General features: G+C 30.5%; 1 protein-coding gene across 1 annotated transcript; it reads left to right on the plus strand.

Annotated features, from left to right (window-relative positions):
• Nucleotides 1–17,239: 17,239 nt before the first annotated feature.
• LOC132925323 (trimethylguanosine synthase-like) lies at nucleotides 17,240–18,464 on the plus strand. Its single transcript, XM_060989734.1, has 5 exons — nucleotides 17,240–17,313; nucleotides 17,383–17,542; nucleotides 17,792–17,923; nucleotides 17,986–18,290; nucleotides 18,354–18,464. Exons 2-5 carry the CDS (start codon nucleotides 17,491–17,493, stop codon nucleotides 18,462–18,464), a joined length of 600 nt encoding a protein of 199 aa, XP_060845717.1. The 5' UTR covers nucleotides 17,240–17,313; nucleotides 17,383–17,490.
• The last annotated feature ends 8,871 nt before the right edge of the window (nucleotides 18,465–27,335 follow it).

Genomic DNA, 27,335 nt, shown 5'->3' on the forward strand with positions numbered 1-27,335 from the left:
GCTCGAAACAATTTGTTTAGTTCTAAAAGTAATGACAAAGCTATTTATTTTCATATAAATTTTCTTTAATGCATAATATAAACACATTATTGTAATATTAATATTTCAGATAATTTTTTTGGGTCAAAATAATTGATAAAAAAATGTCAACAATTTTAGTTACCACTACGGTCCTTATTGTGTATAAGCTGCCTATACAAAGCGCCGTGACCTCAAAATTGTATTATTAAATTTAAGAAAAAAAAACCTTTTGCCTTATGATGAGCTATGAGACATCTGAGAATGTGCCTATTACAGATACAAACGGGAAAAAAAGAAAATTTGTATCGAAAATATGCAGCCTATAAAGTATACCTATAAGTCGGTTGTCATGTACATAGCGTTTTATTATAAAAGACACTACAACGGCGTACTCTGACAACTATATTGGCCGCTAAACTTTTTTCTACATAGTATTATTTTTTTCCACCCCACAAAACTAAAGTACACGTCCGTCGCGTACTGTCACTTCGGGTAAAGTTCCACTCTAGTTTCAAACAAGTCTCTCCCCGTCGCACCCCATACACACATACATATATACATACACACCGCTTCCGCGCGATTGTCGCCATTACGCGTCCTCGTCCCTCGCGATATTTCTACACATAAAATATATACCAACTATATATGTATCCGCTGCTTCTGATGCTACGACGTCATATTATATTTTCTTTTCTCCCGTCGTCGCTGTCTCATCCAATTCACCTTGAATATCTCTCCACTGTCCGACCGCGTTACCCCGCTACATAATAATAATAATGAAACACTATGCGTGCAGTGCACGCCAACACTATGTAACATTATACTATATAGTGATATTCGCTCGGGACGTGTTTTTCACCAGTCTGCGTCTTTCGGTACACATCTTCGTCTGCTGTATATATTAATCTTCCGACACCTTTTTGCGTGCGTTCGCATCATAACATAACGGTTGCATTATATGACTTATACGCTATAATAGCGTATATATTATACAACGAACATCACCCGCGAAGTCCGTACAGCGCACTGCGTACTGACGTCGGCGGCCTTTGCTCTGCTGTAGCGTTATTGCCGAACACTGTGAATAAGCCGCAGGACGCCATCGCGGCCGATGAGCAGGATAAACAATGACAGACGTGTGTTGTGAGCGTAACGCGCGTCATCGTCGTAATTGTTTTGCATTCGCGTATTATTATGTTATGTAAACAACCGCGAAACGCATTTCGATATTAAGCTCCGGCGATGATTTCCACGAATTATAATAATATATTATCGTGTTAAACAGCGCGCCGAATAGCCCACGCAAAACGTCAGTGTTTACGCCGCGGGCCCGTGTCGAATACTCCGCTTAATATTATATTATATATATATGTTATTATCCATCCGATAAATAACTTGCACGTGTCGACTGGTGAGTCGCAAACGACGTCGGAGTAGTTGGACTTTTTGATTTCAGAGAATTATCTCGCGATAAATCATGTTTTCCAATAATTCCGGGCCAAAGAGCGTTTTGTTATAAGAGACCATATTATAATAATGTGACTATGCGATTGTAAATAATAATAATGTGCATTGCTTTCATTAATTACGATATTATATTATATAGGTATACATTGTACACGCCATTACATACGACTATATATCCCGTACAACGGCACGCGCGTTAGTTTATGACGTTTTCATCCACACCCAGAACGAGTTTACAGCTCCTTTTTTGAGTCGGTGTCCGTCTGCGGCGGCGTTCATTACGGTACGGAAACAGTAAAATATAATATCAATATAACCGGTATGATCGTTATATTATTTTACGTTGTCGAACACTGTAACACGCGTTATTCTATACAACAGACAAAAAGAAAAAAAGTCGTATTATATATTATTGTATTTACATTACTTACGCGTGTAAATAATATACTTTATATACGCACTACGTCATATTGTGGCGAAATAAACGCCGTGTGCGGTGACGACTGCAGCGTGTATATAGATAATAATAATAATAATAACAATATCAAAAACAGTCGTATAATACGTTTTATACGGTCGACATGGCCGTCCGAGAAGGCATGTAAAGATATATATTTTAATCTACCAATTATTATACAACAGTTTTTCGTCAAACGACTTGATGAACGGACGCACGCGACCATTTAACTTTAACTCGATTATAAACGACATGATTATTATTTTATTTTTTTCTCGTCTAATATTGTTACCGTAACGATAACCGAATGTTTTGAATATTAATGTGTACATTAACACTGCAAACAATAATTCAACGTAAAATATGTATTCGTTTTCGACTTTGATCGTGTTGTGAGGGCAAGAGGGTTGTGTATTGACTATGTATGTTCTATCAGCATGTAGTCTATATTATTATTACAATATAATATTATTAGGTAATATGTTATGGTAAAATACGTTGATATTATGGTAAATTTCGTCGTAATTGAAACTTTGCCCGGTCATCGTCATCGTTGGCCTTTTGAGATGGTAATTTATTGACGTTAAGTACATAAATAATTTAATAATCTATATTATTATTATAGACTCTATATTATCAAAGCCATTGCCAGACAATGCTGACCAACTCAATAAATATATACCTGAATTTATTGCACTTAACTATGTACATCGGACATCATTGATATTGGGGATTATTAAATTGTCTAAACATACCTACTCAGTTTAAACTTTAGTACTCTCACTAAAATAGTTAATAAGTTATTATTTTATTTTATAATAAATTCATATAATATATAGTACATAGACATTATTTCATAATTTAAATATTGAATGGAGTGGTGGCGGTTAAGTAGCTCATCATGATCATAAAACTAACTGAAAAATGGTGGGTTTCAGCATCTCCATTTATAGATTCTGAGCGGAACGATAATTGTATTGATTTTACAATTATATTATATAGATATTTTTTGAAGCAGTAAAATTATTTCAGAATTCAACTTTGGTATGGATTCTAGTAGACAATGTGATATATTTGTTTTACTTCAGAAAGGCAAACGTAAAAATTGCTAGTAGTTCTTAGTAGTTTTCAAAATAACCAAGAAAAATAGAAAAATATTAAGAAAAACTATAATTTATACACAAAACCAGTAATCGATAACATTTTCAACAAAAGTTTAGAACAAAATGTTAATATATTATTTATATATAATAACATTTTTTTAAATATCTCATTATATTCAGCTATTTATAAATTTTTTCAATTTTCAGATTTTTCTCCTATAAGTATCGATAAAAAATTTAATTTAATCAGAAACCTTGACAATTTTATACAATATTAATTCTCATAAGTTTTTAATATAATAGTTAAAAAATATCAAAAATATTTATTTATACGCGTTTAAATTTAGAATTTTGACATTTGTTAAGTTTATCGTGGTTAGAATTTTATAAAAACATTTATATCATAGATTTTAAAATTGAATAAAAAATACTTCATACGTTTTTCTACCTATAAAATAAAAACTTATCAGATAATTTTTTAATGTTTTTTAGTTGCTATTATAGCAATTATTATTACTATATTATATTGACTTAAATATAAATTATGATAGGTTTTTTTTATATATTATATACAGAGATAAACTCAGAATTTTTGAACATGCAATTTACCAAGGTAATTATTTAAAAAAAAATTACCATAATACAATAGTGCAAAAAGAAATCTCGTGAATAATATGCTTTGCATTATAAATAATTACTATAGGTACTATTATACTATATTATGAACGGAACGCGGGTGAGCCATTAAAATTCGATTTGCAGGTTGAAATATCAAACCACTTAATAACTTTTTTCGCTGTGTTTTTGTTGGTAATTTTTCTTCTACAAATCCTTTTCAACGCACGTGGCGTGCGTACTTACTAATACATCAAATCGTTAGAAAACGTGAATACTACACACCGAGCGAATAACAGTAGTTTAAATTGAAATCTAACGACCACTAGTACGATGCGTCACAGTCGTAGTGGGATTTGTTGATGACCCAAATAGGTTTATCATTTTATTTACAACTTTATATACAATTTATACAATATTATAATGTATTGAAATATTATCGTTTGATAAGTGAGAGTCGAAACTTTATGATCGTTCGTGTTTCTATTGAACGCGTCGTGTCCATTTATCATGATTCATAAATGAATACGAAATGCATACGGGCTCCCACATCACTAAATTAAAATGTCATTTTATTCATACTCAATCAATTAAAACGAATACCTACCTTAACAGTTTTCTACGTCTATACTAAACTATACATAATCCAATGCCGTCTATATTATTATTCAAAATATCATATTTTATTAGGTACACATTTGTATTTATTTTTTATTATTAAATATACATCCACGGGCAACAACAACCACCGCCCATCGGACATATCAGAAATTGTAAAGATATGAATATTTATCATTACGATAGAAGAATAGGTAATTTTAAATTCCATCAGAGCGATGGATACAGCGATGGATACATTGATTGTGAAAATTTGCTTCTAATTTTGTAGCTAATAATTAAAAAAAAAGGTTCAATATAATTATTAGTATAAGTATAGACCTAGTTCATACTGTAACCAAATTTTAAAACTATCAAAAATTCAGTTTTTTTTTTTTAATAGTAAATAAAGTAGTATAAATAATAGGTAATAAATAAATAGTAATTTAAGTTAAAATTTTGAAAAAATCAGACATAGAAAACAAAGAAACGAGGATTGTTGTTAGTTTGATGTAATCGAAACACTTTATTCGTGGGTATTTGAAACTTTTAACGTATATTTCGAAACAATATCTGCAGTAGAAATACTATTTTACTATAGCAAAACCAAGTGTTGAAATTACGTAAGTTTTGTTTTATTTCTAAACATTAATCACATATACCTGTGTAGCTAAACATAATCAGAATTCAGTACGATTCTATATAAGCGTTATTAATATCGATTGTTGCTTTTTCTCTTACTTGTTTTTTTTTAGCTGCTATTATTTATTTACCACTTCACGTGCTGCTTTCGAATGCAATTTAAGACCGTATATTTCACGTGACCCTCGGCCCAATGTTTATATTATAATATATGTATGCACGTTGTATACACTGTGAAATATGAGCTCCATACCGCCGCCACCGTCGTCATCGGAAGTGACGTCTCCGTCTCGGCGGGACGTACACCGTTTGGAAGCTACTTATCCTATATGCGCACACTGCAACTAATATACTATACACACGCACTCTCACTTGTCGGTTGTCGGTTTCGAGCATATCAGGTTATTATACTTTTTATTATACGTGGATAGCCATAATCGTATTATCGACCCGAAGACGTCTTTACGATTTGTGCTTACCTTATGTTCCCGATCTAGCCGTGTCACGTGACAGAGTGTATCTATCGACATGATATGTTCCGGATCGACCGAGCTGAAAGTGGATTTGTACTACGCATATCGAGCTGTATATAACTCGTGTGTCTGAAATACGTCGTTTCTATCGTCAAAAGACGACTGGATAAACGTTCTAAAGTAATAGTTTTAGGTAAACGTGTTATCATCTACCTATATACCGTTTAAATAATAGATACATTTTGTAAATTAAATCGATTAGACATTCGGACCAACTATTTGTACGTGTTTGACGTGTTTTAAGTGTGATTAAAATGTTTGTTTTCGATGTTCGGCGGACGTCTTTCAGCGGAAATATTATTACCCGTCATAACACTCATAACGATCATTGTTGGTACTTTTACTGTTAACGTTAATCATGGTTTTCAGTTGTATTTAGAAAAACATGGGATTAATATAAATTTACTTGTTTATTTATTTATATATTGACGTATTTAATCATAGGGTTAACTATTGTTATAACTTATAAGTTATAGTAATATTATAATATGTAATATAGTTTAGCGGCATCCTTCCCGTAGGTGAATAAACAGGGCCAGTCTTGTTAATCTATAGTTGTAAAATAAATACAACACATTATAATAATAAATGGAATAACAAAATATATAATATATAATATGATGTACATATTTTCATTTTCATTAATTTCAGAAATTCAGCACGGCTATTGACTATATTGTTCATTTCATATTGAAAATGAGATTTCTGTACATTATATTATATTGTTATTAAAATACACCAAATGTAAGTTACAAAATATTGAACATTTAATTTTTAGGAAGTTAAGATATTTTTCATATTATGTATACAGCTATAAGTTTGATGGATTAACATCTCAGTGTGGAATATATTTTAATGATTTTTATAATAATATATATAAACGCTATATGTACGACCCGCGATATTAGAACGATCGAATGGGTTACAATAATATACAACACCGATTATAGGCTTTCACGGGACGAACTTTAAAGACACTTATCCCCCGCGTCACCGCAGCGGTGCAGCAGTGATTTCAATAACATTGCAGGTTATACGCGTATGACCAAAATCGTCGACCGCGAACAGTACGCACGTGTTACCCGGTATACTGCCTACTACGTGTATACCAGGTACCCGTATAATATACAATTACGCTTATTTGTAAGGATATATAATATAATAATAAACATCGATCATCAATTATCCGCGGCCGTGTACGGTGTAGAAATCGTTCCGAGCCGTAAATGGAAATCACGTGTTTGTTTCTTCTTTCTTTCTCTCGGTCGGTCCGACCGATAAAAACGTCCGGTGTTTTCACGCGCGATTTATACGAACCCGCGGAGCGAGAGGCTGCAGATATGGGATTTAATTCCTCCGGCGAGATTTATTACCGCGTTCGATTTGCGCGCACATATTATACACGCACTGACACTCGCACGCACGCACCAATAAGACACGCATACACACACATGCGCCGAACGGCCGAAGAAGATGCTGCAATATTGTCAAGCACGCGGCGACGATGTCGGTCGTGTAATAACTGGTATAATAGTAATCCAATGTGTTATTTTCCGTTAACGCCCCGAGTTACAAACACACACTCCGTGTCAGGAGGAACCACCTCCCTTCGGCTCGCCGCGGTTAAATGATTTATCATTACGAGCTTTTCGGCCACGATACCACTAAGTTATCTCCCGATCGACGCACGTTCACGACCTCTAAAACGTGATATATTATGATAAAATATATTAAACAAATGACACATACACGAACAGCGTGGCGCGTTTTCAATGCGTTGTAAACATGACGTCGATAACTATTAATAAAAACAGCAGCAATGGGATTAATCATCAGTACTACACACACAAACCCACGTAAAAATTATTGTGAATGAACTGACTTTCGGGCCGTATACTCTTGTTGTTTTAAACGTGAGGTATACCGTAAACTGTATCAACATTATCTCATCTATCACATTCTCGTTGTAGTGCGTTAATCTAGAACAGGAGTGAAAATAGCGTAAATGCGCTATACGGTTTTGTCTCGTGGAACTTTTCGTTTCTTAACGCGTTCTTTTACAACTTGTAGAAGATAGTGTTACAGGGTCAGCTAATATTGATTTTTAACTTTTTTATATTAGTGAATTCATAAATTCAATCTGCGGCAAACTTTCATCAGTGATAAACTGATAACTGATAACAGTCATTCCGGTAATAATAGTTCATACATTTTAAACTCGTACGTCATTTTAGTTAAGATTTTTCACCATCATAATTTATTAACCAGTTGTAACTTAATAATTTTGAATATTATTAGGAGTATATAATGTGTTGAAATTTACCAGTATATAAATAAAATATAATATATTAGATCAAAAGTGATAAAGACTATTTTTTTCAACCACTATAAACATTATAAATTTATGTAACTAGGTTAATTCAAAAACTTATTAAAGTCATATTATATGATATTACAAATATATAGTTTGCTCCACGATAGTTGTTGTTGTTTTATTTGCCGACTTTCTGAGACTTCTTGAGATCGCGAGTGTCTTCAAAAGTGTTTATAATCTTACTCAAGAACATCGTGGATTACTGAAGCATACAAGTTTACAAGTTAAAAGTTAAAACGCATATAATTATTAAAAGCGATTTCTCATTATAATATCATAGTCTATATCAGACATGAAATAGGTTGGTATTTAGGCTATTATATAAATGTATAGTAGATATACTTTAGAACGATTGAAAGGGCGTTGAAGACAATGAGGTCGGAATCTTGATAAGGCGTAATATATAATTATGATTTATGATTTATGTTTACATGTCCTTAGTTTCGGTGGAGATCACATCATCGCATAGTTCAATAAATAACATTGGATACAAACTTCCAAACAAAAACGCGTATAACACAGTATACTTTATAATATCGTAACAGTAATTAACGTGTCGTAAAAAAATCAAGTATTGTGTGAAAATAAGTGCGAATGATATATGAATTCCTTCACAATATAATACTATTAACCTAACATTACCTCGTGATAGAACAAAACTCGCAATTTTTTACAACTCGTTATAAACACACGTGAAAGCTAATCGTTGATTATACGTATGGCGTTAAACTAAGTCGTTTGAATTTATATACACATTATGCTAAATGATTACAAATCAAACGCTGCATAAATAAGCAATAACGAATAATAATAATAATAATATTAAGTAGAAAAAAATTAAGTTTAAATGCATTAAATTTTTATTACGATTGAAAAACGTGCGGTCTGCTTACTCGTGGGTATATGCGTGCGTGTAGGCTGGTAGGTGTATACATAATATATTATATAGTATAATATGGTACGATAGAAATGCGCCTCGAGGATAAATGTAGATATATATTACGCATAAACGGTCACAGTTAATCGATATTATACAGAAAAAAAATATGTATTTATTATTATAAAATTGTCGTGTTAATATTATGATTTGAATAATGCGTGCTATCACACTTTATAATAATAATATTTATCTCGTTTAATAGGGTTTTTAATCGAAACAACTCGCAGGTAATATGCGGTGCGCACGTTCGGACGTTCAAGACGATGGTTTGACTTCGTCGAGGGCATACAAATAATAATATCCAAATCGCCCAACAGCGTCGTTATCGTTTTATGTATTTAAATTAATATGGAAACTATTTTATTGCTAATTTAAACTTGTATAAATTTTGGACCAACAGCAGCGGATAAAATGTCCACTGCGCCATCTCTTTACATTAATAAGATATCATATCTCTGGCAAACAACCCACGGCTGATAATATTAAGTATGATAGCATTATAACGACGCAATAAAATTTAATATTTGTATTATATTATTATTGTATATTTATGGTAAAAATGCTCGTGTTTTCGAATAAACGGTTCGCATGTTTTCGCGCCACTCTGTGCGGCGACCAGTGCGGTCCGATAAAAATTATTATAATGGGTAATGCGCGCGTATCCACTTATTATTATTTCTTCGGACGACGAACGTGTGACCAGAGATGATAATATCGTCGTAATGTAAAAAATGTATTATGTATATACGCGTGCAGCGGTCTCGGTGGCCGCGGTGCGCGTCGATCTGTGCCGATTATTTATTTTATTCACGCGGTGCGTATCTTCAACGTCACGCGACAAGTCTATACATACACACACATATCATATTTTATACACGTTCTCTCGCTCGCAAGTGTGTATACCGAGCCGCCGCGACGACCGCGTACCACCGTGGGCATAATATATAATATATATAATATGCATAAATTATACACGTGTACGCCGAGAGCTTCAATCATGTTTGGCTATATAGGTATATTTACGTGTATACAATATAAGCTGGTCAGAATATCTGCGCACTCGACTTGCAGATATTCTGACTATACGACAAACGTGCTATTTTATTGCGTATATTTATCCATTTAATATATATAACACATGTGTGTGTGTGTGTGTACGCATTTCCCTTCGACGCGCAGTGATTTATTGTATATAATATTATTGATATTATTATTATTATATTGTGTACGGCAACTATACAGTATCTTTATACGCTGCGTCCTATATATATATATACATAATATTTTATCCGTGTGCACTGCACAACATGCTGCAGACCGTTTTCGATTTGAGAGCAACGCGCGTTTCGTCCGACGCGTCTATCCGTGTAGCGGTAATAATGTGATATTATATAGTTGTACGTGTATTTTACTATTCGTGTTTATGAAATTATCGCCGTATATCTGTATTTTCTCTTGCGGCGATTTTAACGCCCCGCCGTCGTCTAAACCGGGACGTCGTGGCGCTTTCGAAATACCTCCGCATGAGATGTAATAAATGATATTATAATATGTCCAAAATACCACGAAATAATGTGATCCTTCTACAGTGATAATTGCCCGCGTGTAATAATCAAAATTCGATTTCGAGACTGGCATTTAAATTTAACAAAAACAACCCATACTATAAAATATTGGTTTATATTTGAGAGATGACCACAGACAATCACAATATCGATGTGCCGAACATAAAATAGTACGTCATTGTAGTCTTCCTACTGTTTATTATATCATATTTTGTAACTGTAAATAATAAAATATACAAATAAGTATGATACAAGACTTAATATATTATTATTATTGTACTACATTCTGTAGATTTCTAGATAAAATGAGTTTAAATCAAACATATATTATTTAAATTTTGTCAATTTAAGATGAAACTATACATAATATATTGTATAGCAGCTACTAATATAGTATAATATATTAATATGGTTTCCTTTGAAATAACGACATTGGATCGTTCTTTGGGTATATAGCTTTTTACGTGTTTTTCTACACATATAGCGTTTAATAGTCGTACGTCTATGTCTAAACAAGCATTATATAGGTAGGTACGCCGACGTTCGGACTCCATCGCCGTCATCGACGTTAACGAGTAGTCTGACAACGATCACGTATATGTTCTATGTATGTATATAATATTATACGCGCACAGTATACATTGCGAATGGTAAACATGGTAAAACGGGTCTAAGTACTTTACAGGCGTGTTTTTCTTTTTTCTTTCTTTTTTTTAATCACCTGTAGCATAGGTTCCCGTCACTTTATCCAGATAGTCTTTAATACAAGTCGACGTTAGCTATTCCGTTTTAAAACACAAACGATATTCAAGTTGTACATATATATTACATGTATGTATAGAACATATTATATATAAAACAGGCGCGTTAGATCTGACACGAAAATCTAACGTGTGTGTTCGATCTGCAACGATAAACCTGTAAACACACACGATAATGTTATTCTGCGAGTATAAATACAAATGTGAACGTGTTCCCACCTGTAAGTATTGCAGTCTTCAACTAAGTACCTGTAAAAGTTGAATATTATAATGTCTGTAATAGGTATACTATAAAAACACATTAATTTTAGTAAAAGGTTATTGTGATTTTTAAATTTTCACACAATACGCTCAGGACGTCCGGATGATTTCACTTAATCTGGTGCTATCGCCGGGGTCTAGACATTTTGGTTTTGTCTCGGTACAGATCAACCATCACTTAAACTTTTGCCGCATTCACCAACTCCGTACTATAAACATTTCGTACCGAGCTCGTTTCGTCCACCTCGCATTCCTTTATTTTTGAAAGTTTTTTGTGGCCAACCATCACAAACACACATACGTGTATGCATATGGAAATTTTGCTAAAATGGTTATTATATCTTTCCAATATTTAGAACAACTATCGTGGTCGTTTTATACGACCGAGCGTTGTTATCCATATAGTCAGAAATGGCGGTAATCGAAACGCGACTTGACTAAAGTCATCTTTATCCGGTTTGCGTGGTGCACCGATTGGTCTGTAAAGCCGATTTTCCAGATTTATTTTGCACCGTTTTCCCTCTATACACACACAAATTCTACACGTATGCCCTATACAAGTCTATAGAATATGGTTGTACTTGTGTATAATAGTGTTCAAGCCAGCTCATAAAAAACATATTCATTCTAATAATCTGCATAGTGCATATATACTGCAGTCGATGTGTGTGTAGTACTTATAAATTATTTTAATATTCTCCACTCACAGCCGAGATATTGAGATAACCTTATAAACGGTGCGTGCGCCACTGGTCGGCGTATAATGTCTTTGCAGGCGCGTGCGCGTTTGTATATAGGCGGGAAACGCGTAGAAGACGACATATACATAACTACATAAGTAGTGTGTACTGTCGTACTTATATACATTATAATACGCATGCTGCTGCAGTGTACCGTTTTGGACAGTCGACGGATACGCGTGATGTGTTTTTCAACGCCGGTTGAAGGAATTTTCTCTATTTTTGCCCCGTCCGTCGCAAGCGTTTACAATATAATATTGTGTTTAAACTTCGTTACGACTACATAAATACGTAAAGCGTATACGCTTATATATATATATATATTGGTACACGAGTATGTATTGTATACGACGCTCACCGCACGGCGGACGAGGAATGCGATCGACCGTTCGACACGATGACGGCCGTTGCAGGCTGCGGTAGATGCATACACACATTTATATAATATGTATATGTATATATAAATATATAGTATTATAGTTGCCGATCGTTACTGTGGCACGGGAAACGTGTTCGATTGGTATTTTCACTTGGCCGGTTGCGGTGATTAAAAAAGTCAAAACCTATTAACTTCGCGCGCACGCGTGCCATGAACACAAGTATATAATATGCACTTCTTATTGAACTTTATATAACCTATACCTAATAATATAAATACGAAAATGATCCATTTTGAATCTATAAATATGATGATATATTGGATAAGAATTTCCGGCAACTGATATTGAATTCGCTGAAATAAAAAAAAAAATTAAATTAAAAATGTTCACGATTGTTGGCTCTGCCAATTATATTTTGATTTTGTGTATAGAACCGCAGAACAACAAATAATATTGAAAATCGTCCAACATTCATTTATACATGATTTTAATTACAAATACACAAAATACCTACAAATTACATACTACGAGTAGGTATTTATATACTTTTTAAAAATTGTAACTTAAGAGTTCAAAATTATACAGTTGATCGTAGGTATTAGGTATACATAATAGACATTAAAATTAAAAATGTCTAATATACGTAAATCAAAAAGGTTAAATCCGTTTATTTACCACTGACCACTGTATAAGCACGTAATAACAAAAAACAAAAATAAAACTGTAAGTATGCAACATTACAATAACTAGGTATTTAAAACATTAAATTTAATAATTTTAAAATTTACAACTGGTATAATTATTATTTACATATAATAATTTATATTATGCACTCAACACGTTATAAAATCGAAATCATAAAAATTAATATTCAAAGTGACATCTAGTTCAATAATAAGATTTTTCTCATTAAGCATTAAATAAACATTTTGGTAGAATACAATATCTAAGTATTTTAATAATCGGTAGTTGGTGGAAATTATAACATCAATGTTTTTAGCATGAATGTGATATTATTTTAACCTCGGTTATAATCTCGTAATTTATAAATATTATTTTACCAACCCACTCTTCAATATCAATATAGACCATAGAATCCCAAATAGCAATCTTAACATTCAATGTCGATGACTGATAACCGTTAATTTTAAAACAGTTCATATACGGTTCTTAAACCGTATTGGAAAACCGCCATAGTTCATTCTAAGTGTTTTGGTTCAATTTTTAATTGGAATTAATTTTACTGTTTAAAGTTGGTTTTTCTGACACAGAATAGTGCCAAGAGCTTGAGAGCGCTAATGCACTTACGAACATTTCTATTCAGAAATAATGTTCTTACACCGTCAGAGACCATGATTGTTAACCATAATAATTTTAAAACGGCTCATATACGGTTAAAAACCGATCAAAAAAATGTTTTGGTGTATTTTGTATCCGAAAACTAACCTAATTTATTTACGAGTTTGAGGTCTATACCATTAATTTCTATACACACCGAATAATGCATGCCAAGTGTGCAAAATTCAATATGTGAGTTTTGCTAAACTTGGCTTTTTGTGATCGCACGTGCCCTCTAGCTCTAGTAAAATATAATTCATCGCCTCGTTTTTTTTCGATGCTGTCGAAATTCCTTTCGGGGCATCCTGTATTGCTGTATGTCATTTTTTGCATATTATATTAGTATTACTAATATAGTAGTAGTCAAGATATGGGAATATATAAATTACGCCGCTCAATATTTGAATTTAATACATTGTTGTATTATGTTGTATGTCAATATTGTCAATTGCGCAGAAAAATATCAGGAAAGATTCCTAAAAATATATATTTTTTGTATAATATTAATGTTTATTACCATTGATTTTAGAACTTACAGAGTTACAGATAAGCTGAGTAGAACATTTTGTAAATTAGTAATTTACAAATATGTTTGGTATAACTTTAGATTTTGATTGCTATGAATCTGTTTTTACGTGTTGGATTACATAGTTTTATCTATTTTTTAGTTATTAAAAATTGACACTCAAAACATTTCAATGACATTTAGTATAATACAAGTCGCAACGGCCATACAACTCGATAATTTTTGTAACGTTTTGACTCCGGTATCAAACTATCAACGAATTAAAAATTATAACTATATTAACCATACTATTTATATTTTATATAAAATAAAATTATTAAAATTTAATCATCAGATATTTTTAAAATAATATGGGTTAACATAATGGTTATTATGGTTATTATGGTTCATAATTGCACAATTGATGTGTATTATACAGGTAGTGTCCAAAATTCAGCGCAATTGACGACACTGGTAGCCAGTACGATTAAAATAAATATTAGATGATGCTTGACTATAGAATACAAGATTTTTAGTAAGTCAACCTCACAGAAATTGGAAAAATTGTTTATGAAAAATAGCTTTGTACAGTAAATTTGTTCATGAACCTTTCACGATAATTACAAGCACATATTAATATTATAATATTCTGACCTAACACTTAACAGTTAAAATTATATTTGGCTGAATGGTCGGTTGTTGGGTTCTGATTATTATTATATAATATTGTGTGCTCATGACGACAACCACCAACATTATTTATAATTTATATTTTTGTGAAATTATTGTCATTCCATGTTCATCGAGCCAACTCGTTACTAGTATTGAGATCGCAAACCAGTCTATATACGTTGTAGTGGATCCATACGCATAATGAATCGTAATTATCCAAAAGTAATAAACGACTCTCCGAAATGGAAACCTACGACGTCCGTCAATAACATCTTGGAACACCCGAATTATACGTCGCGCACGGGAAAGATGGTGGAAGTGTTATATGAGCGCAACTACTGTAATAAACCCACAAATAAACCAATAACTCTGGTGTGCACATACTTTGCGACTGATAAAAAGTAAATATTATTAACAAGAATTAAGAAACCGTTTTTAATACTTTATACAACACGAGTGTCGCTTGTTTCCGCCGAAAATGAACTTTCCGTTTTCACCAATACCCTTTTCTGCCATATTAGAAAAAACGTCTTTCCTTTTTCCACCAATTATAAATAATATAATTTTAAAGTTTGGGTACCCTCACGTTAAGGTTTAATAATATTATATTTTTTAATAACTATAATATATAGGTACATCAGGTACGTCGTACGTGTAATTAACTAAACCAGTGGCGTAAATATCTATTTTGTATAACGGGAAGTGAGGAATATTTTCCAAACTCAGATATAAGTATAAAATAAACATTTATATTGGACATTTTTGTTCTTCTGTTGATATAAACATTAAATTCTTACAAATTATTATCAGCCAGATATAAATTATTTTAATGGCGATTAATTTAAAGTTAATAGGTTAGAACTATGGAAGTGAGTCCCTCATTTACCCTATTTCCCTAGAAATACAAAATTGATTTACATCAATTTTGAAATTTTAAATTGTACATATATTTTTATAGGCATTATAGACGTCCAAATTTAAACAAATCACTTGTTGATAATAAAATCTCTAGTGATAACTTCTATTCAAATAAACATTTATGTACTACAGCTAATGAAAATGAATGTTATCGATATGATTTTTTTACGTAAGTAATATTTATTTCTTTTAAAAATTAATTGTATCTGATTCTTGAATCTAACAGTATTAACATTTAAAACATGCTAAAATGATTAAAAAATTTAAAATTTAAAAAAAAATTTTCAAATCATATAATATCTATTGTTCAACATAATTTATTTATGTTGAAAACATTGTCACATTAGTGTACCATAGGATAAGATAATAATTATTTACTTTTTACAAATAAGTATGCTACATTGCTACGGATTAAAATTAAATAAATTCATTGAATATACTAGGTATATAATTATTTATTTTGTACTATTATGGAAGAAAAGTACGTGCGATTTAAAATTTTCAACAACATTCTTAAATAAATTAATGTATATTAGTTTTTTTTTTTTTGTTACAGAGAATTGGATGACTGCTCAAAAAATATTGTTTCGGTTCTTGAAGATCTAGGTTTTGTGTCTAAATTTAATAAAATGTATACAGTTTATCCATCAGAAATAAAATTTTTTAATGCCAATAAACAGTTTAATACCGGATATGGTTTAAATACTTATAATTCGCCAAATCCAGAAGTGAATATATATTTGCTTATTTAAAAAAATATTTAAGTGACTAATTTAAGATTATATAACAATTTTCAAATTAATTGTAAATAAAATACTTAGATTAGTGATAGAAGAATTATGATTGGTTGGTGTTAAGTACATTATTAATCAAAGCAATTTTTTTTTATATTGTTTATTTAAAGAATTAAAGCTTCAACAGCAAAGAGGTTATTAGCCTGTAAAATTTTTACATATACATATTTTTAGTCTTAAAATTAGTTTCTATATTTAATAATTTTTTTAATTTTAGCAATTTTTATTTGGATGTAAAATTAATATTTTAGAACAAATTTAATATTTAGTTATGCAGTTTGTTTATGTTATACTAAATTTATAAGTGTATAAAGCTTGCTCAGTGGGACCGATTATACGCGATATTAAAATACATTTATTTATTTGTAATATTTTGTATCGAATTAATAATAATTATAATACTTTTTTTTTTTTTTAATATTTATTTATATCTCATATCACAATACAATAATAACTTATTAATATTATTATCTTTATTTTTAAATGTAAACAAATTTTTAACAATAATTTTTAACGTTATTTTTTATACTTTAGAATTTAACAGGTAGTTCTGATGATCAAAACGAAAGATTCCAAAAGCCAATACCCTATGAAAAATTCCAGGAAAAGCATTACTACAACAAAAATTATGTATACAATATATATTTTAAATCTAATAATAGTAATTAATAATTATAATTTTATACATTTTTATTTTAGAATCATTATCAAAAGTCAGTTACTCAAAAGAACAGCTTACATCAATTTATTTATACAAAACGACCAAATTATTATCAACAGCAACATATTCCTCAGAAATACTGGGCAATGAGATACACATTATTTTCAAATTTTGATCGCGGTATTATATTGGACGAAGGTAATTAAATTAATATATTATACGTAACATGTTGACTGCATAGTGCATATATAATACTTTCATGTAATTTATTTCTAAAATAATATAAATGCATTGAAGTTATATAGAAATAAGTGGGTAAGGTACATTCGTTTATATTTATATATTCTATGACTTTGTTTGTCGCTAATATTTTAGCACTCATATGACACTAATTAGTGAGCAGGAAATGTGTTAAATTTTTTTTTTTTAAATAATTTTATTTTACAGAGAGCTTTTATTCTGTGTGCCCAGAGGTATTAAGTCACCATATAGCTAAACGTTGCAAAAATAATACAGTAGTAGATCCTTTTTGTGGAGCAGGTGGTAACATTATACAACTAGCTAAGACGTGCAAAAAAGGTACCTATTATTATTACTATGTAACATAATGTTTAGTATACTTTTTAATAACTCGTATTTAGTTATAGCGATTGATATTGATCCAGAAAAAATAAAATTGGCACGTCATAACGCTGAAATATGTGGTGTTGCTGATAATATTGAATTCATAGTTGGTGACTTTTTTATAATTTATCCAACGATAAAAGCAGACGTGCTATTTATGTCGCCACCATGGGGAGGACCAGGCTACTCAATGAATAAAACATTTAGTTTAGAATCTATGTGTAAAGATCATTGGGGAGAAGGTTTTACTATTTTTGATCTTGCTAAAAGGATTGCACCAAACATTGCTTTTCATTTACCAAAAAATACAAACATATTAGAAGTAAAAACAAATGATTATGGTTTGTTTTAAGTATACACTAAACTTTATATTATAATATTTCAGTTATTGTGGTTAGCAAGATCTTTTGGAAAAGTGGAGATACAGCAAAATATCATTAACGAAAAGTTAAACTCATTAACGGCGTTTTATGGAAGCTTTAATGAGAGTAATTGACAGTTGTTAACATTGTTTGTATATATTTTTTTTCTGTTTATGGCTTATATTTGTTAATTAATTATGTTTATTTATTAAAATAAAAATTATTTAAAAAGTATCTAAGATTTTTCAACTTTGGAATTGTATTCATGTAATAGCATAACACCAGAAACGAAATATAATAATATACATGCATTATTTTATTAATAGGAAACAGATTTTAATGCAAATTGCATTTTTTTTCTGAATATGTCTAAAAATATTGTTTTCCAAGCACAAAGTTAATTTCATTCATCAAAAAATTAAAAAAATGTAACTTTTATTTTGCATTTTTGACATTTTTGACATTTTTTTTTATGTTTTTAGTCATTTTTATATGGAAATGGATAAAATTTTATAAAAATTAAGCAGGACCTGATATTATACAACATAAAGTAAAAGTATAACGATTATATTTATCTTCAAAGTAAAAATAAGATAGGAGAACTAAAAAATGATGAAAATGATACGAATAATTAATACTTAGGAATAACAATTTATATAAATAAATACATTTTTTTAATGTTAAAAATAATTTTAAGATCATTTTTTAGGGATTTAAAAAAAAATTCTGCTATGAGTGGATTTTTTAAGGTATTTTTCTTCTTTTTTTTTTTAAGCATTAACTTAAATCCGTTCCCTACTTATTAATATTACAATGCAGTCAAATGTTAAAGTTAACAGCATTTAAAATACATGTTTTTGTTACAATATATTAATGCTGAAAATTATAAAAAAACTATTAAATATTATTAATTCTCTAAAATGTAATGTAAGTACCAATTACTAAAAAAAAAATTTATATAAATTATATTTTAGGGAACACTTAGCACATTATTGATTCATTAAAATATGTTTAGTGATTGCTTATGCAATCCACCTGCATAAGTACAATTAATATTAAATGGATTGAAAAAATCGGGCTTGTCGTTATCTCATACATCCCCCTTTTCCTGGTTCAACCAATAATCAATGACCCCTGAAGTGCTACACCGAGGTCATCACTGTTCCAGAATCCAATACCTGATCTCATACCTCTCCCGGTAAACATAAAAACGATACCACGAAGGTTTTCGATAACGACGGTTACAGAAACCGCAGTTAAATCACGCGTGGTATTGGTATTGGTATTTATATCTTATATGTATATACTATATATATATATATAATATGCCGAATTTAAAAGGCCCTGTCCGCACGTTATTAATAATGCAAAAACGCATGGTTTAACACACTGCAGTACGTCGGCTCGGATTATGGATAGCCCATATTGTCGACGGAAAAAGGACGTAGTACACGACGACGATGGCGATGATAACAATAATAATATAATAACCTATAACAATCGTACCCGAGTGCGTATGATGTATTATAGGTCGATCGGCACAGACGCACACGCGCGCTCGTCAATAGCGATTATAAAAATAATAATACAACTATACGTCGACGACAATGCATCGCCACCGACGGGTTCGGTATATGGACCTGCTACTCGGTATTCGGTAGCGTCTGTCGTGTCTCCGAGAGTGGTGCCCCGTCGCTGTCGGACGCACGTCACGTCAAGTCGGCTACGCATTCGTCATAATACAATATCATATGCATTATTCGACCACCTCCCGCGGCGACTGTACGACCGACAACTGACCGACCGACCACACACGCGCGTACGTACCCGACGACTTTTCGTGTAGACACTACTCGTATTATAGGCACGTCTGACAATATAATACATATTTTACAATGTCCGCAGTTATTTTTATTATTATTATTAACCGCACCGAACTCCGTACACGTCTAACGGGCGTAGTGCGCGCGTTTTTGCCCGCGTTTACGGGGGCTGTGCGACGTTAACTCTTTCAACAATAACGTATATTATTTCTGTTTATTATATTATATTATGTAGTACTGGCTGTTCGGTACGAATGCGTGCGCGTGTGTGTGTATAATAATATGTCTTGACTTGCCCGAGACTACCTGCGTTACACCCTCCTCCACCGCTGCCGCGACGACGACGACGACGGCTGTGTCAATCAAATTGACAGTTCTCTCTTCACTGTCGCCGCCGCCGCCGCCGTCATCGGGCTGTTATTGTTGTTGTTGGGCACACACACTCGGTGCAGCTCCCTCCCTCCCCTCTCGTAGGCGTTCAATATATTTATAATATTATATGACGTACTGCGGTGCATAATAATAATAATAATAATAATAATAATAATGTACGTAGTTTATCTAGAAAAAAAAGACCGCGACGGGGCGACGAAAGAATAAAAATACACTACAACGACAAATAAAACCACACCTGTCCAAATACGCACACACCGCGTATATGTATCGCGTTTAATATTATAAGTGTATATATGACGTTATAACGGGGGGGGGTGCGCTCTCTGCCATGCGGGGGAGGGTCTCTCCGAATTCCTATATACCGAAATCAAACATCACAGAGTGTGTACCTACGCCAGACATCGTCGTTTTCGCCGACTACTCACTGTATAATAATATTAGTGTATTATTATTATTATTTAATGTACACCGCACACACTGCACGGCGGCGTGTGTATGCGTAGTAGGCGCGCACTTAGCTCTGTTCTGCACATAAACACGGGTTGTGTGCTACCGCTGCAGTGTGTACATATTATTTTATTATGCCTACAACTACCTCTGTGTATAAGGCACCCGCATTTGTTAAATTGGGACGAGTATGATGTATTTGTCTCTAGACGACGGGGTCGAAGAACACGATGATAAACGAAACGGGGCGGGCTGCGTTTTAAAAAAATTTCAAAATGACGACTCCTCTGCGGACGTATCCTTCGCGCGTTCGCCGAAGCCGGAAAGACGAGTTATACTTATTATTGAAATATGACGTCGAAGGTGGCCAACGCGCAGATCGTGTCTCGGTTGCACGTACAATAAGTACACTGTATGCTATACATTATATACTATTTAGGTTGTGCAGTAAAGCATTTATGTCCATTCGGATTTTTGAATTATAATCGTTTTAATTTATGATACGACTATTAGGTATATACCTACCGCATAATATAGTGTAATTAGTTTTTATAAAACGTTAACGGGGGACGGGGTGGCCGAGCGGTCTAATTCGTCGGCTGCGGAGCAGCTGGATCCGGTTCGATCCTCGGCCACTGGGCGGCATTTTTCTCCGGGTAAGTCACGGTGTCCGGAGAACAAGTGCTGCCATCCCCCCCACCCCGGGGCATGGCAGAAACCTACGGGTGCCCCATTAAAAATTCTGCCAATCAGGCGCCGGGCTTACTCCCGAACTTACATACGCCATACGAAAAAAAAAAAAAAAATAAAACGTTAACAATTAAATTAGTTAATATTATAGTGAGTGTTTTATCGTGTTCGTATACGTGACTATTGCACACGTCGCTATATAATGGCTATAAATTATAATAGATTATTATTATAATTTATGGTGTACCTAGTGGGTAGGTCGCAGTGAAACAGATACCAACAATAATTTATATTCATACGTATGCTATTAAGAAATTTTACCGCCATAGCCAGTGAAACGATGATCAATCGTTAAATAATTATTAAAATATTAGTATATTGCATGTGTTTATAGTTTCTATAAACGTATCTACTCCGTCCAAGTATAAGGTCTTAGAAATAACTGATTACCTAAGTGAAAGCTGTAGATCAAATATGTTTTTTTTCCTCCGGTGTATGAAATATAATATGTTATTTGTTGCTAAATTCAATATTTAATGTTAGAAATTCAAACGCAGATCATAATATATACGAGAATAATGCTAATACTATTAATAATATGTTTGAAGATATATCAATTATCATAAATGTATAAAGTATACTGCAATATTTATTACACACGCTTTTGTCAATCAATACTTTGTAGATTTACCTCAGTATTTAAATCAAAACAGTTACAGTATTATTCTATAATGATACAAAATATAGTATATTGACATACAATATGTATGTTTAATGTATACGTATTATATAATATAGTTTGCATATAGTTCCATAAATTATTGTCATTTGATCGTGTTAACATCATCGAATGTTTTCAAAAAAAAAAGAAACGTATCACGAAAAAATTAAGTTATTCAATAATTGTCATATACTGTGTGCCATCAGTCATCACAGGGCATTAACATATTATAATCAATGATAAACGCGGCAAAACTAAAACGAGTATAGCGATGCCTCTCCTTAAAGACATCGTCATAATAATAATATTATTATTTTTATCTTTTTTTTTGAAACCTCACCTAAACAAGTTTTTTTAATAAATATTAAATAATATTAAACGTATACAGATGTGTGTTGAGTATCTGAATTCTGAGGGACCTTCAGTATACTCAAAGTAGAACAATTATGAATTATAGTAATATACCTATACCTAAACTAATACAAAATATGAACACTTTAAGTAGATCATAAAAAATAAAGGTCATAATTAATTTAGCATTATTAAATGATAGCTTAAATCTTATATTATAGTTTAGTTAGATCCAGCACAAATTTACTTTGAAGAACAATATTACTATAAAATAAAGATTAAATTAAAACTATAAATGTGTAAAAAAATATCTAGATAAATTGTATACCTACATTTTTATTTATACCAATACATAATCTACCTATCTAAATATATTAATTATTGTGTTTTTATTTCTACTCTATAAACTCAAAAGTTGCGAGACAATTTTCAATAAGAATCAATTCATTAAATTCCTTATAAATCCAAGGGTGTTTGTAACTTATTATTAGTTTTGTTTAAATAATATAGGTTCTTATTATATAAGTTATATGTTAGTTCATATCTCACGTATCAGTTTAGTATTTTCTCACAAAAATTGAATATTTTTTTGTTTATTTAAAAATGGTTTCCAATGGTTGCAAATTATATAGTATAATAATTAGTATATATTATTTATACATGTCATATTATTTAAAAGTTAGGTCACAACGTTACTTATGAACAAAATTACAATGATTAATTTTATGATTTTCAATAACGATTTGCTTTCTTGTTTCTGAAAGTTTTAATGTAAGCTCTTAAATATGAGTACACATCTTGATATTGGATTTATGTCGGCTTTTTAGTATTCATTTAATCTATCTTCAGTTATTTATATTTGTATCAAAAATAGATCCAGGCATTAAGAAGTAAAAAATTTATCATTATAACTTATAATTGTGTTAGTATTATATATTTCAACTAAAGAAAAATGAAAAACGATAAAAAGATAGATTAATTTTAACCCAGGCAAAGTCGATAAATGCATTTAGTATATATATATTTATTTTAGAATATGAAACACGATTATGTGACATAAAAGTAAACGGTAAAAAGTAGTTAATACCGAGAATAAATGTCTCCCTCTATGAGCCTTTTGTCAACCTTTTGTATGCCACTGATAATAAAAATATTATAATGTTTGCGTGATAACTATTATTATAATACTAATGTCTATAGAACCTAACTATAAAATGTAGGTAACTAATTCATAAATCACGTTTACTGCAACGTTATTCGTAAATCATTTAAAATAATAGGAATTGTGTGCCACGCCATAAAATATAAATTCTATTTAATATATAAGTTTATTTTAAATAAAAATGAGCTATATTTTATAGGTATGTGTGCATTTTACGTCATACAAAATAAATACTAATTTAGCGTTGTTTGTATTTCGAATATAAATCTTTTTTACGATATTTATTATGCTTTTAAACGATTTATTAGCTAATAATTATAATTGATATATTATAATAGTGCAATAAACAGAAGAAACAAATGTCTAAACTATAAATTATAATGCAATAAGTCAATAATTGTTTGGCTTTTACAAACTGCATTTAGACGTAGTTTAAACTAAACGTTATGTATTGAATTATAGTTTTGTCATTTTAAATGCGAATGTCGGTTATGTTACATTTCTACAGTCATACCAAATATAATGTCACATTCAAAAACTAGTAATGTCACGAATATATTTTTTGTGTATATTATATTAAAGCATAGGTTCAACAACTTCAAATACGAGTAAATGTTGAAAGTCACTGACATTTTTGACCTGCTTCAATGAATAATTCATCAGTTCGTTTCTTTTATCTTTATGCTGAAGATTTGGTTGTAGCTTAAAATAACAACAATTGTTTCGTTATAGACGACAAAAAAAAGTGTTTTTGTTTAAATTTATAATATTATTTTAATCGTGTTTCTGAAAAAAAAGTACTAGCGTTCTCGTATAATGAGAACAAAGGCTCAAATATTTTCTCGTATTTTTTACAACGAAACACATTACCTTTAGTTACGCATCGAACTAGTTTAAATCGTTTACTATACAGTTGATAAACAGTAAAGCATAAATATATATATATATATATATATATAGTATATTATTAAAATAAAATACATTTGTCAAATAATATACCTTCATAATAGTGTTTTAATTCGCTAAATATTTTATTACTTTGCCGTTTATACAGTATTTATTCTGTATATCTATAATTTAAAATTTTAAAATATCACGCTAATTAATATTATGCAAACTATATAATATTTTTTGATTTTAGAAACACTTTAACACCTTAAATTTTTTTTATATTAGATTATTATTTTTTCAGTTTCTATACTTGCCAAATCATTGATAATAACTAATAGAAACTTTAAAAAAAAATCATATAATTAAAAAAAAAACAACGTATTTCTAAAAACAAATTTCTGAATAACTATACTTTCCAATATATTTTAATAAGTGATATTATGACTTAAAAGTATTAAGGATTAAAAAATTTCCTATTAATACTTTCTACGTATGTTTGGTCAAATTTTGTACATAGACCTCTACTTCAGTTCGATATTAAAAAAATATACTATAGTACATACACTATACAGAAAGTTTGATACACATCATATTGATTATTATATCATATTATAATGTCACGAGGCTCGCATTTTTTCACTATTCAATTACTACACAATTGTTAAACGTATTTCAGCTGCGTATAAAGATCGTACATATATATACGATAAAACTGTTTGCAATTGTTACCAATCACAATGGAAATAACAACTTCAATAACCACTTAAAACTTTAAAAGTTTATGAAAAAAATGCTCCTTAAAATGAACCAAAAAAAAATACATTACGCAAACAAAATTACACATTTGTTATAACTGTATAGTGTATAGTGTATATAGATTTAATAGATTTATATATGGAGCTATTTAATTTTTACATTTAAAAAAATCAAGTCATTGAGCATTTTTTTTTAAAAAAGTACAAATTTATTGTCTCAATAAAATAGACTCGTACTTTTTTACTAATAATTTTAAGTGACACAAGTTAACTGGAAAATAATGGTAATATATTTTTGTATGGCTTATATAACTTATAAATTATAATACATTATCGATTAATATTTCAATGATACTATTATATTAGTAAAATATTCAATAAAAAATTTAGAAAAAATAACTTTTAACTTTCTACTTACTGCCTAAATATTGAATTGCTTATTCTTGATCAAAATAGTTATGCTCTATGTGCAGATTTTGATATTCTCCAAATATACTATACTTTGATTGTGTTAATGGATTAATAATTTGCTTAACTTAATCAGGGGGTGAAGTTACTAGGTAAGAATACAAAGTCGTTATTATAAAAATAACCGTGTATTATAATTCAACTGAATCTGATATTTTTTTTACGCAAATTCTATAGTTGTTATTTAGTGATAAAAAATATATACCAACTTAACTGAACACTCAGCAAAATATATAAATGCGTTATTATAAATGAAGGGTATAATAAAAAAAAAAATTATACGCCAATAATTATCATCATTGGCCTTGTTAATTTTTTTTTTTATTGTTTTTACTAAATACATTAATAAATCTTAAAAGTGTCTTCTGTATATTAAATGCAATAAATCTGATAAACGTCACGTATTAAACGTTCGTACGTATATGGTACCTACCTAAATAATAGCGACGGCCGCGGCATCCGTATAAAAACTGACTTTTTTTTCATTATTGTCGGTCCATTAAATGCGTCTATATTATTACCTTCTAATAAAGTTTTACAACAACTTAAAATAAAAACAAAAATGTTCAACAACCATTATATTATTATTATTATATAACTACGTCGTGTTCGATTAATATATCAACCTAATATTATAGACAGACACAATATATCATAATACATTTAATCGTTAAGGTAGTAAACATTTATTATATCTTTAAACTATACTACAACAATAAGAACATCTTGGTGACAACATCTCTAAGATATATATCATGTACTCTGTACTCATATTCGTATTGTTTATATTTTTCGGAAAAGGATTTTGAGTATTTTCATTTTTATCTTAAAAAGCTACACATCACCACTATAATATTTTATTCCATCATTGTTAGTAAAATAACGCAACCCAAATTCTATGTATTATTATACGTTTATTATAAATACGAAATAATTATAGACATCGTCAACTGGTATAATTATATGTACACTTAGGTAAATACATGCGTTCTACAAATCTGTTATAAACAGGAGCATGTAGTTTGTGTCCTAAAATAATTTAAAACTAAATTATTAGAATCCTTGCTTATTTTTATTTTTTGCTGAAATACCTATCTAAAATACATTCTAAAATTTATAATATTCAAACTAAAGCATTTTTAAAATATATTCTTTAAAAATAATCAATTAAAAACAAATAATGTTTAAAAAATATTATATAACGATTACAGATATAATATACATAGTGGGTATAATAAAAAGTTTTATGAAGAAGTAAAATGTTATAAAAATGCCTTAATATTTTTCATTTAGGTATTTTA

This window comes from Rhopalosiphum padi, chromosome 1 (assembly GCF_020882245.1).
Source record: "Rhopalosiphum padi isolate XX-2018 chromosome 1, ASM2088224v1, whole genome shotgun sequence".
Taxonomy (NCBI): domain Eukaryota; kingdom Metazoa; phylum Arthropoda; class Insecta; order Hemiptera; family Aphididae; genus Rhopalosiphum; species Rhopalosiphum padi.